This window comes from Anabrus simplex, chromosome 1 (assembly GCF_040414725.1).
Source record: "Anabrus simplex isolate iqAnaSimp1 chromosome 1, ASM4041472v1, whole genome shotgun sequence".
In the NCBI taxonomy this organism is placed as follows: domain Eukaryota; kingdom Metazoa; phylum Arthropoda; class Insecta; order Orthoptera; family Tettigoniidae; genus Anabrus; species Anabrus simplex.
In genome coordinates, this window is record NC_090265.1 from 246,205,781 (window position 1) to 246,217,998 (window position 12,218).

Genomic DNA, 12,218 nt, shown 5'->3' on the forward strand with positions numbered 1-12,218 from the left:
TGACCTGCCTTGGTAGAGACAGGAAACTGATCACCCGTTGCATTTTCTGGTCTGCCGCGGCCATCGTGTCCTCCAGGATTTAAGGTTTTCAGGACTGGAAACCAGGCTTTATATACCCATTCATATTCCTCCTTACAGTTGAAGCTGTTCATGTGCTTCAGGATTTCAATGCCTTCCCTTTGTAGCTGGGCATGATAAGATGCAGTGGTTGACAGTTCTTTGATGTTGCTGTACTGTATGTCATGGCCTGTTAGCAGCGAGTGTTCAGCGACTGATGATCTTTGTGCTTGTCCCAGCTGGCTAGGTCTGTTATGGTCCTTCAGTCATGTGGCGATGCTGCGTCTTGTAGTGCCTATGTATACCAGGCCGCAGCTTCACAAGATCTTGTAGACACTTGCTGTGGAAAGAGGATGGCGCTTGTCTTTAGCCAAGAATTAGGCTGTATGAGCCACAAGTGTTTTTTGTTAGTACAGTACAGTAAACTCTCAATTCATAGAGCACAGTTTAGCAGATGATGAAAATAATTTTAATAAACAATTATTAAACCGAAATGAACGAACATGCAGTTTGGAGGTTCAGTTATCGCCAGCTTGTTTTACAGTTTCATGAAAGTCACGTGACCTACCCCGGGCATATATAAGCCGGGGAAGGAGGCAGCTCGGGGACAGTTGGTCGTGAGAGAGGGTCAGCAACTAATCCCTCTGCGGTATCAGCTTCCCGGGCACGCCACCCCACACCGGTCATCGGAGTATGCCTCAGACCAGGTTGGACGCGGCACACTGGCAAACTAAACAATTGACTCCATGTCGGAAACAATTGAATAAGTCAACGAACGTTACTCCAGTGACTCACCAGACTCGTGCTACTCAAAGCTCTTCTAGTGTTGACACAGTTATGGAAATTCTTAGTCAAGTGCTACCAGATCAAGACATGTCTCAGAACAACATCGAAGTCCTAACCACGGCCATTCAAGCGTTGGCGAACAGATTCAAGGATATGGAATCTAGAATGGACTCTTTTTTAGAAGAGTTTCAACCAACCTACGATGGTGGTACCGACGAACAGGACCAGCCACATGACGACGTCATCCCCTGGAGAAAGCTACAGCCAGCGACTTACGACAAGGGTCTTCCCACGCCAACTGACGCCAAGGTCCACCAGATCATCCTCGCATTACGGGAACAGTTCGCACTCATCCCTACAGGACGCGATCACCACAATGCAGCAACCACTCTCTGGGCGCTATCAGCCTGGCCGCGCCTCGACCAGGCACAACAGAAATATTTCCTCAACAGGGCCAACCTGTTATACCTTGTCTATCCCTTCCAATCTCTCATCCTCCCACAAGGCCCTGTTCAGCATAGCAGGTGATGCCGCCTGGGCGAGGCATTGGTCCTCCTCCCCAGTTTGAAACTCCCCGACCCAAAGTTTCACGCTCCAGGACACTGTCTGTGAGGTGGTAGAGGTGGGATCCCTCACTGAGTGCAAGGGAGAAGCCAACCCTGGAGGGTAAACAGATTAAGGAAGAAAGAAGAAAGATATTTGAATTGGTCCACCTGTTTAATACAGTGTTGATACAAGCCATTTGTAATATCATTCGGTGGGATCTGGCCGGTTGGCCATTTTAGTTCTGTACTCAACATCTCTTTAACACGTACTGTGTATGTATAACACGACCTAATAAGTTGAAAGTCAAATTTGATTACAATGCGGTCGTATTCAGTATTCAATATTCACTGACTTGGCCCACAACGGGTGACTTGCACGCACTGTACAGTGTGATGGCAGTAGTGCCAGACCTGTAGCTTAGATCCTTTCCAACAGAACAAGGATGACCTAGCCCACCATACTTCAGTTGGTAGAGCAACTGATGCAAAATCAGGAGGTTGTGAGTTTGGATCTCACTGGTGTCCAGGTGGCCATTTTTGTTCTGTACTTAACATCTCTTCAACAACTATAACACGACTTAATAGGTTCAAAGTCGATTTCAACCCTTTCATACTTGTGCACTCCAGTGATTATATTGAATATGATAAGTTATCTTCAATATCAATTTCTTGCTACGTTCACTAGCAAGCTCTCTCGTCAACATTCAAAGGGACTGCTGAAGTCTATTAAACACCCATTGACTGGTGTAAACAAACATCCAAGTTCGAAACAAAAGGGGAGAACAAGTTTTTGTAATAAATGCTTAAATAATGTGGTTGAAAGCATTTGTTAACTCATTAGAAATAAAGGCTGAAATAAACAATCACTTAATTTTAAAGCTATCCTCGTTGCTGAAATTGAGTAAACTTGTAATACTTCTCAAGGTATGCCAGTGTGCATCACTGATTTCAGAGGTTAGTTTATATATTCTCACATCTGGTTAAATGTTACGAAAGTTATTCCCAGGTAAAGTTATAGCATAAAGGTTATCATTACTCTACTGGGGTATGAATTGTGTTTTCGTGATACATAAATGGTTAGGTTAGGTGACGCTGCTTAAATAAGAAAACTGATACATTTGCCACAGAAGCCTTAGTGATACTACAGAATTATAATTTTTAAGAACAAAATTGAACATGCACATTCACGTTGCATTGGAATAAGGAAAATAACTCACGAATAAGGTGCAATGTGGAAATCATCCACGAAAATGTAAATTTTGAACAAACTGATTGCTGTTTCATACTGATTTTAATGTGGTTTTCTTTCTTCTTCCTTTCCTTTTTTTAAAAATTTGTTAAGACTTCTACAAAATATCAACTATAACTACAATCTGCTAACAGCGAGTAAATTTTTCACTGTTGTTGTATGTCCTCCGCTCTCTTCGCTCAGCGCCAGCCAGCCACACGCACGCAAGCGTGGATCATTCGAGACTCGACGCACAGTCTTCAGTGCGCGTGTCTGTTACGTCGTGTGCAGTATATAAGGAGCTCCCTGTCTGTCACTCATGAGGATTCTCCCCAGTGTCCTACTCCAGAATACACTGAACGTCGAACACGGAGGCTACTCCTCTTAAAAATGTGTCTCAACCAGGTGGACGGAATTCTGGTAGTATGAGGTTTCACCTCAGGTCACTACTCCGCTTTCCCGTTCCTTCATCCATGTCGAGCCCCGATGTTATATGCCACACATCCCCAAGCTCACTCAAGCTCCGACACACACATTAGATTCTCTAATTGTGAACATAGCTTTCATTTAGTACAAGCTTATGAACTCAGACACTTCAAGTTAGAAGGAACTCTCTTAGCTAATCTATGCTAGTGCAAATGATAGTTTTCAACTATCACGAACTATATCTTTCCCAAGAACTATCTTTTCAAGATAGCAGTGAGTGTAAATACATTCAGAGTGTACATAGTGTATAGAAACAGAAACTCTCTCAAGATTAATCATATTCGTCGCCATAAGACCTATCTGTGTCGGTGCGACGTAAAGCCCCTAGCAAAAAAAAAAAAAAAAAGATTAATCATCTATTTTGCTTCAAGACAATTTTATGTTTTATTCCTGTACATACTGTAGAATTCTGTATGAAGCAAATAAATAAGTTGTGTTCTTGTAAACCTTATCTTGTTTACAACAACTGTGATGAATTTTCAATATAGCAGACTTACAATACAAGAAAACCTTTTCTGCTGAACTTGCCCCATCTTGCAACTTCAGTCAATCATTGAACTGCATTCAGGACTGTCACCCAGGTTGGAGACCTTATCAGTTATTCACCTAGTCTTTTATTTTTTATTTTTCAAAGAAGTTGGAAATCTATCAACAGTCTCCCTTGGTAAATTATTCCATTCTCTAATTCCTCTTCATATAAATTAATATTTGCCCCAATTTGTCCTCTTGAATTCCAACTTTATCTTCATATTATGATCTTTTTTACCTGTAAAAGCTCCACTCAAGGTTATTTGTCTACGAAGCCGTGCCATGCCTTCCCTCCACGGACAGCCTGGAACATACCACTTAGTCTAGCAGCTTGTTTCCTTATTCCGTAGTCTTCCCCGCCCAAAGTTTGCAACATTTTTTGTGACACTCATCTTTTGTCAGAAATTGCCCTGAACAAATTGTGCTGCTTTCCTCTGGACGTTTTCCAGTTCTCATATCATGTAATCCTGGTGTGGGTCCCATACTGGAACCATACTCTTAATATTGAGGTCTTACCTGACACTTACATGCTCTCTCTCCTTTACATTCTTACTACAACCCCTAAATACCCTCATAACCATGTGAAAAGGTCTATAACCATTATTTACAATCCCTTTGATGTGATCACATGGATGAAGTTCTTTCCTCACATGAATAACTAAGTACTTCTGTATCTCTTCTGTGGTGTCCAGGCTTTCCATGACAGTTGATGGGGGGATGATTGGGGATCTAACCAGTCTGGGCTGAAGACTAAATATACATTCCTCCAATTTATGAATAAAATATTCTGTTCTGGAATGGGGTTTACCCAGCCTCACAAGACCAACTGAGGAGCTGTGTAATATGATAACTTGAAGACTCAGTCATGTAAGCCAATCAATGCAGCTCCATTTGTCATCACATTCAGCACTCCAGTACCCTACAGAGATCATTGAATGTGACCCAAGCTACCATAGTGTAAGCCAGGAGGTGTTCTCTGAAGATATTCTACAGGAGCGATCAAAAAGCCCAAATTGTCGTTGGTTGGGGAACTCATGAACAACGTTATCTCGTTTGTAGATGCCTCATGAGATCCAAAGTGAGTGCTTGTCAGAAATAGTATTACAAGTGGAAAATAACTGGAACTTGATGTATTTTTCAAACCAAATCCATTGTAAAATGGTTTGTATATAAAATTGTTCCCATAAAAGTATTTTATTTGTGGTTTAATGAACAACCCTCAGCCCCTAATAGTCCATTAAATCGAGAGTTTACTGTATTGAAAAACAATCTCTACTATTGAACGAACTTTTCATATTTAGCTGCTTAGATTTTACGGTTGATTGACACAAACCCCTCTCATTGTTAGAATTTTATGGTCTGCACTATATATGTACCAACTTATCTGTGCAAATTGCCAGCCCGAGTAGCTCAGACGGTTGAGGCAGTGGCCTTCTGACCTCAACTTGGCAGGTTCTCAAATACGTCAGCCTCACTTCGGTAAATTTAGTGGCACTTAAAATAGCTCCTGCAGAACTAAATTCCGGCACCTTGGCCCCTCCAAAACTCTAAAAGTAGTTACTGGGACATAAAGCCAATAACATCGTCATCATCTTTGCAAATCATCTTTATGATAGCAGATCACAGGTATGTGCATGGGAGAGGACTAAAAGAAACAAGGTCTTGGACCAAATTCCACTGATTGTTTTGATGTCAGATGATGCAGACTAGTCTGACATTGAGGTTAATGAAATGAACCTTTTGAAGCAGAGAGATTTTTTTTAAAACACTCACATTTTGTCTTTTTAAACATGTTTTGTGACATATTGCTGAGGTTTGTGACATATTTTTTGGCTAATTCTAGGATGTGAGTGATCGAATAGAGAAAGAAGAGCAGATGAGTGAAGTTCTTCAAGCTCTAGAGAAAGACTCCGGAAATGTGGTGCATGATGATTGGAGAAACCACATTGATGCTGAAGTTGCACAGGATCTGAGGAAATACCGTAACTATACTGGCACAAGTATCAGGGATCTTCTTCGAGCATTACGTAACAAGGTAATGTATTTAACAACTGCTTTAGAATTTTTTCTTCTTTTTGTTTCTTTTAATGACTTGGTTGACACAGAATCATCTTCTTCTTCAACATAATTAGTCCTACTATGTAGGGTCACTGATGTAGATTTTCTTCTTCCAAATGACTCTCTTGTTCAGTCTCCTACGCTGCACAAGACTGCACTGGTTCATGCTGTATTGAGTGCTATCAATCCTTCATCTTCTGTAATGCCCTCTACTCCTTTTTCCCATTGGCAGAATTTCCGGCATCCTCCTTCCCAGATATTCCTGGCTCCTCCTTTTGATATGCCCTTGCTATTTGAACCTAATTCCCCTGACTATTTTCAGATGCCTGAATCACTTTCCTCCTTTACTCACTATGTAGCTTCTTACTTGTATGTTCAGGTGTGAACCTCAGCATTCTCATCTCTGCCATATTCAGTTTATCAACCCTTTTTTCTTCTCATCGGCCAGGTTTCTGCTCTGCAAGTCGTAGCTGTTCTGATTACTATCTTGTAAATCTTCCCTTCAGTTTGTCTTGTACCTTTCTATCACTCAGTTGTCACAGAATAATATCCAAATAAATGAATAACAAAATAATGGAAATTTAATAATAGCAAATGTGTGGGATGTGATGGGACGATTTGAAATTGTTATGTCTTCTGCCAAAATTCATATCATCACAGTAATGTTTGATACAGCCTATTAAGTTATCTTCATTATGGGATACAGGTTGTATCTAAACATAATATTCGGGGTTGATTCTTGGGATCAAAACAAGAAAAAGTGTCTCTAGAAATATATATATCCTATAATGCGTTGTTACCAACTTACGTGCAACAGATTTTCAGGTTATACATTTGCCACATCACAGAAGATGCTCAAAGTGTACACCATGAGCAGCCTCAACATGGACTTGCAAAGCCACTCAAAGATACCTGGGTACTGTCGAATGGTTATTGATATGCTGTTCTGGGTCATTGACCAGGAGTCTCCATACAAAAATCCAGTAGATTAAGGTCACAAGACCGGACCAGCCAATTCACTGGACCTCTATGCCCGATCTACCCTCGTGGATGGTGTTGGCAAAAAAAAAAGAAGAAAAGATAAAAAAGGCGTACATTCAAAATGAAGTGCCCTGGCGGCCCATCATGCATGAACCACTTGGTGTGGCGAACTGTTAGTTGCACATGTTCCAGTAGTACAGGCAGCGTGTCCCTCAAGGAGGTCAGTTATGCTGGTCCATTGAGTTCTCAGGATAACTTGTATGGGCTGATCAGTTGATCATGGATAAAACCACACCATACGTTGCATCCTCCGTGCTAATCGATAACACAACCTAGCAGTTTCAAACTTTTTTTTTTTTTGTTGGTATTTTTGTTTGTGGCAAGAGGTGTGATAGGTGATCTTAACTAATTTGAGGTCGCTGAAGACGAATCCGTTGTCTGTTTCTATGTATCACATCACATTTTCTCGCAATAGGTATATCAAAATAAGAGATAGACCTGAATATTGCTTATAAAAAGTACTGAAAAATGTTGATAATTTTGGAAATATTTATAATTTTTTGTATTATTGTATGTATATATATTGAAATAGTTGAATATTGTCTTGAATTATTATATACAATGAATAATTATTGAGTTATGAAATGAACAATGAGATATTTAGTATTTATTGTAATACAATACTGATTTACACAAAACACATAAACAAACAATTCTGAAACAATGATAGCAATTTATGTTGACAATTAAATGTGATTTACAAGCAAACAGTGTAACTTTTATTCAGTCTATTTATGAATTCATAAATGTGAACAAAATAAACTTTAACAATCCCAGATGTCCCCTTGGAATGAATGCTTGGCTGCCCAGCATCTGACTGCATCGTGTTTGTCTTCTCTTTTCAAACACCAACAGTAATCGGCCATCATTGGTTCATTCCACCTCCCCTGGTATCTTCTTTCTGCCTTCTTGATGTTGTGGTGGAACCTCTCTCCCATCTGTTCCTAACACCCCTAAGATTTTCCAGGAAGTGATCGAGGTGAGAATGAAGGAAGTGCAGTTTCAGACTCATTCTACACCCCAGCTCTTTCATAATATCCAACATCGTTTTCACTATTGTTTTGTATTGTTCATCCTGTACATTTCCTAGGAACTTCATTATGACGTCTCTTATTGAGTTCCATGCAGCACGTTCCACGGCATTCATCGTCTGTTCAAAGTTTCTGTCTTTCAGAAGCTTTCTAATTTGTGGTCCATAAAAAATATCTCCCTTGACTTTTGCATCAGATAAATGTGGAAATTTACTTGCAATGTACTTGAAACATGGGCTACTTTTGTCCAAGACCTTAATGAACTGCTTCATGATTCCCAGTTTGATGTATTGCGGTGACAGAATAATATTTTGTGGGTCAACTAAGGCAGCATTTGTAACATTTTTCACACAAGGTGTCAAAACTTGTCTCTTGGGCCAGGAAGGTGTGTATTTGTCCCTAGCTCTGCTGTCCCATTCACATAAATAACAAGAGAATTTAGTGTAGCCTGCTTGTTGTCCTAATAGAATACCACACATCTTCAAGTCACTACACACATCCCACCGGTGCTCATGATACTTGATATTATTTAAAACAGTTTGCATTGTGATATAACTTTCTTTCAGTGAAACGGAACGTGCCACAGGAATCGAAACTAGAATGTTTCCGTTATGAAGTAGTACAGCCTTTAAGCTCCTCTTAGAAGAATCCATAACAATCTCCATTCTTCAGGATTGTAATCCCTCCCTAGCTGTTCTATCAATCCTGGAATGTCACAGCAGTAGATCAGATCATCTTCCTTCCTGAAATACTTCCTAGTTCCAGGCGCAAGAAGGTTTTTTTTCTTTCAATCGTGACCCTAGCAGTTCACTTATTTTTTCCTTCGTGAGACCAAGGTCTCGTATCAGATCACTCAACTCCGACTGTTTAAACAATTGTGGATCTACTGCATTTGCGGCAGGTGAAAAATCCATATCAACTTGCTCGTTATCAGAATTTGAGGAACCGTCAGAGTCAAGCAAACTGGTAGGAGGAGAAGGTATTGGAATTTCCGGTCCATGAGGAACAGGTCTCATCGCAGACTTTAAATTCAGGTATACAATACTCTCCTTGTTTTTCTTATTGAAACCCGCTACTTTAAACAGGCAAGAGTAAAAGTCCCTTGTATGGTCCTGGGGCTCGCGCCACACCATTCCTATCCCAAATGGAAGGGCCTTATGTTTCCGAATGCTCCACTGTAGTAGGTTTTCAAGGCATGTTTTAAAAATTACGTTGCGAGCCCATGACTTGTCTAAGTCTCCTAATTTTACCTTAAAATATGCATAATATAAACGTTTCACTGATGCAAGTTATTGGCCTACTCTGTCTCTTCATAATATAACACCCACGCGCGTAACAGAATGAGTCTGGCTTATTCACACATCTTCTTCTAATTCCTGACATGCTTGCCATTTTCGCAACACAACACAGTATAAAAAGGTCAGACTTCTGCCGTACTCACGACGCAACTGACTGGCTTCACCGCATTGCCACTACCACAAGCTAAAAATAGACTGTGTTATCTGACTAATTCAATGGAGGGGACATAGTCGGTGGAGGAGGTTTGGACTGACAAACGTACGCAACATTAACAGAGCAAACCACGGCCACTGTAACAACAGCCGATTCGCTGTTATCACAAAGCAGCACTGTGCTGCAGTGACACATTTTCAGACAGTAAATGGCAAATAACACGAAAACTAGATGTGTTACAATAGAACCAATGACATTTCTGAAATCAGGAGACCTTATTTAGTTAAAGTCACGTATCAGATGCTTTGCCGCATAAATCATGCTGGGTAGTGTAATTTGTGGGGATTTTCAACTGCCCACCTGTGTGCATGTGTTATGCAAGTTTATGATGCCGTCTCTTCTGACTGTGGCCTCGTCGGTGAACAAAATGGATGTCGGATGACAAAAAACATCAGTATGCAGGACTTATATTCATAGGGACTTTTCAGTACAGTGTTTGTTACAAATGTTTAGATACTCTCTGTACTTTGATCCTATCGTTAGAACATCAAGCTGTAGTAATTTAATCAAAATGATATAAACTTTGCAGTATTGTCATGTTTGAAGGAGACATGGAGGTTAACTCTGAAAACTGTTGGTCTCAACTCAAAGATATGTGAAAACTAGCTTCAGTTATGAAAGATTTCATTAGGATGATGTCATTTTCTGTGTCTCTTATTTAATTTCTCCTCTATTCTTTCTCAAAACCATCTATATTGTATCCATCAGTATTTTCTTTTGCTGGCCCTGCGGTGTAGGGGTAGCATGCCTGCCTCTTACCCGGAGGTCCCGGGTTTGATTCCTGGCCAGATCAGTTATTTTTTGGTTCAAGATCCACCTCAGACTACATGATTACAATTGAGGAGCTATCTGATGGTGAGATGACGGCCCCAGTCTAGAAAGCCAAGAATAACGGCAGAGAGGATTTGTCGTGCTGACCACACAACACCTCGCAATCTGCAGACCTTCGGGTTGAGCAGGAGTCGCTTGGTAGGCCATGGCCATTTGGGCCTCTTGTGCCCTGGAGTTGGTTGGTTGGTTGTTAGTATTCTCTTTTGTGTGCCAGGCTGAGTGGCTCAGATGGTTGAAGTGATGGCCTTCTGACCCCAACTTGGCAGGTTCAATTCTGGCTTAGTACGGTGGTATTTGAAGGCGCTTAAATTCCTGAGCCTCATGTTGGTAGATTTACTGTCATGTAAAAGAACTTTTGTGGGACTAAATTCCAGCACCTTGGCATCTCCAAAAACTGTAAAAGAAGTTAGTGGGATGTAAAACCAAAAACATTATTTATTATTATTATTTCTCTTGTGACAGAAAAGTTCATGATCTTTTCCGATCATTTTCTTAAATCATCATTTAATTTTAATGTTATTCTGTGATCCTCTTTTTATCTATCTATCTATCTATCTATCTATCTATCTATCTATCTATATATATATATATATATATATATATATATATATATATATATATATATATATATATATATATATACACTGCTGTGCAAAACTTAAGGACGAGATAGATAAAGCAACATAACATATCAACTACTCAGTGGAAATGATTGAAAGTGCAGTAACATGTTGCCAGAGGTCTCCCACACGTGCATAAAAACCTGGGGTGAGGTCAATGTGACTATAGCACCAAATGGGTCTGGCCCCACAAAACGAGGCAGTTGAAGGAAGGGGGCAAGACAGTGTGAGTCAATCATCGAGCTGTTATGGTGCTCTGTGGTGGTGTTATTCATTACAACATGGCCCGGAGACAACATTTGGATACCTTCACGTGGGGAAGAATCATTGGGAAACTGGAAGAAGGACGAAATGAGTCGAGTGTAGCCCAGGAGTTGGTATTGCTCACAGCATTGTTTCACATGCATGGAGAATATTCTGCACCACAGGCACTACTGCTCGAAAGAGAGGAAGGGGTCAATCTTGGTGAACTACAGCAGCAGATGAATACTACATTTTGCAACAGGCAAGAAGAGAATCATGTCAAACAGCGGGTGGAATTGCAACCTCATTTAAGAGGACTGCAAGGCACCCAATCTCACGCTTCACGGTGGCACGGCGACTGCATGGGGGTGGTCTGTGTTCCTGACGACTATTACATTGTGTTCCGTTGACACCCGCACATCGGTGGCACCGTTTGCGATGGTGCCAAGAACATCAGATCTGAACCAACGAGAAATGAGGTCGCATGCTCTTCTCAGACGAGAGCAGATTCAATCTGAGTAGTGATTCTAGATGTACCCTTATCTGGTGAGAGGTGGGTACACATAATGCACCCAGAAACATTGTGGAACATGATCATTTTGGTGGTCTAAGTGTTATGGTGTGGGGAGGCATAATGTTGCATGGGTGTACCAACCTCCAAATCTTTGAACGGGGTACACTCACTGGTCACTGTCATTGTGACAGTGTACTCTTTCCCTATGTGGATCTTTTCAGGGGTGCATTTAGCCCTGACTTCATTTTTATGGATGACAGTGCACGACTACATCAAACAGCGCAGGTGGAGGAACTCTTGGAACGAGAGGATATTCAGCAAATGGATGGCCTGCCTGTTCTTCAGACTTAAATCCTATCGAGCACATGTGGGACATGTTGGGCAGACGTATTGCAGCATGTTCACTTGCACTAACGACCATCCAGCAGTTGTCAACCGCGCTGGTGGAGGAATGGAATGCCCTACAACAAGAACTCCTTACCAATCTTGTGGCCAGTGTGAGAACACATTGCAGAGCATGCATCGCTGTCCTTGGTGATCACACACCCTTTTAAGAACCGTATTCCTTCTTTTGTGATGTCCAGGGGACTATCATGAGTTGCAGTGACTTAATGTGTAAATTATTGTCTCTGTACAAAAGTGTCATTTCTGTTTGTCTCATCGCTTATTAGTTCCAGTTGCCTACCGTACCGTAGCAGATCTTCTTATGTATGGTTCAAGTTTCATTGAGCTATGTTA

At 40.9% G+C, this 12,218-nt stretch overlaps 1 protein-coding gene across 1 annotated transcript in view; it reads left to right on the forward strand.

Moving 5' to 3' along the window:
- Positions 1-12,218, forward strand: part of LOC136886360 (serine/threonine-protein kinase/endoribonuclease IRE1) — a 387,729-nt gene that overhangs the window by 332,887 nt on the left and 42,624 nt on the right. Inside the window, exon 15 of the mRNA XM_068231041.1 lies at positions 5,474-5,665. Within this exon, the coding sequence (XP_068087142.1) occupies positions 5,474-5,665 (192 nt within the window). The remainder of the gene's footprint in view (positions 1-5,473; positions 5,666-12,218) is intronic.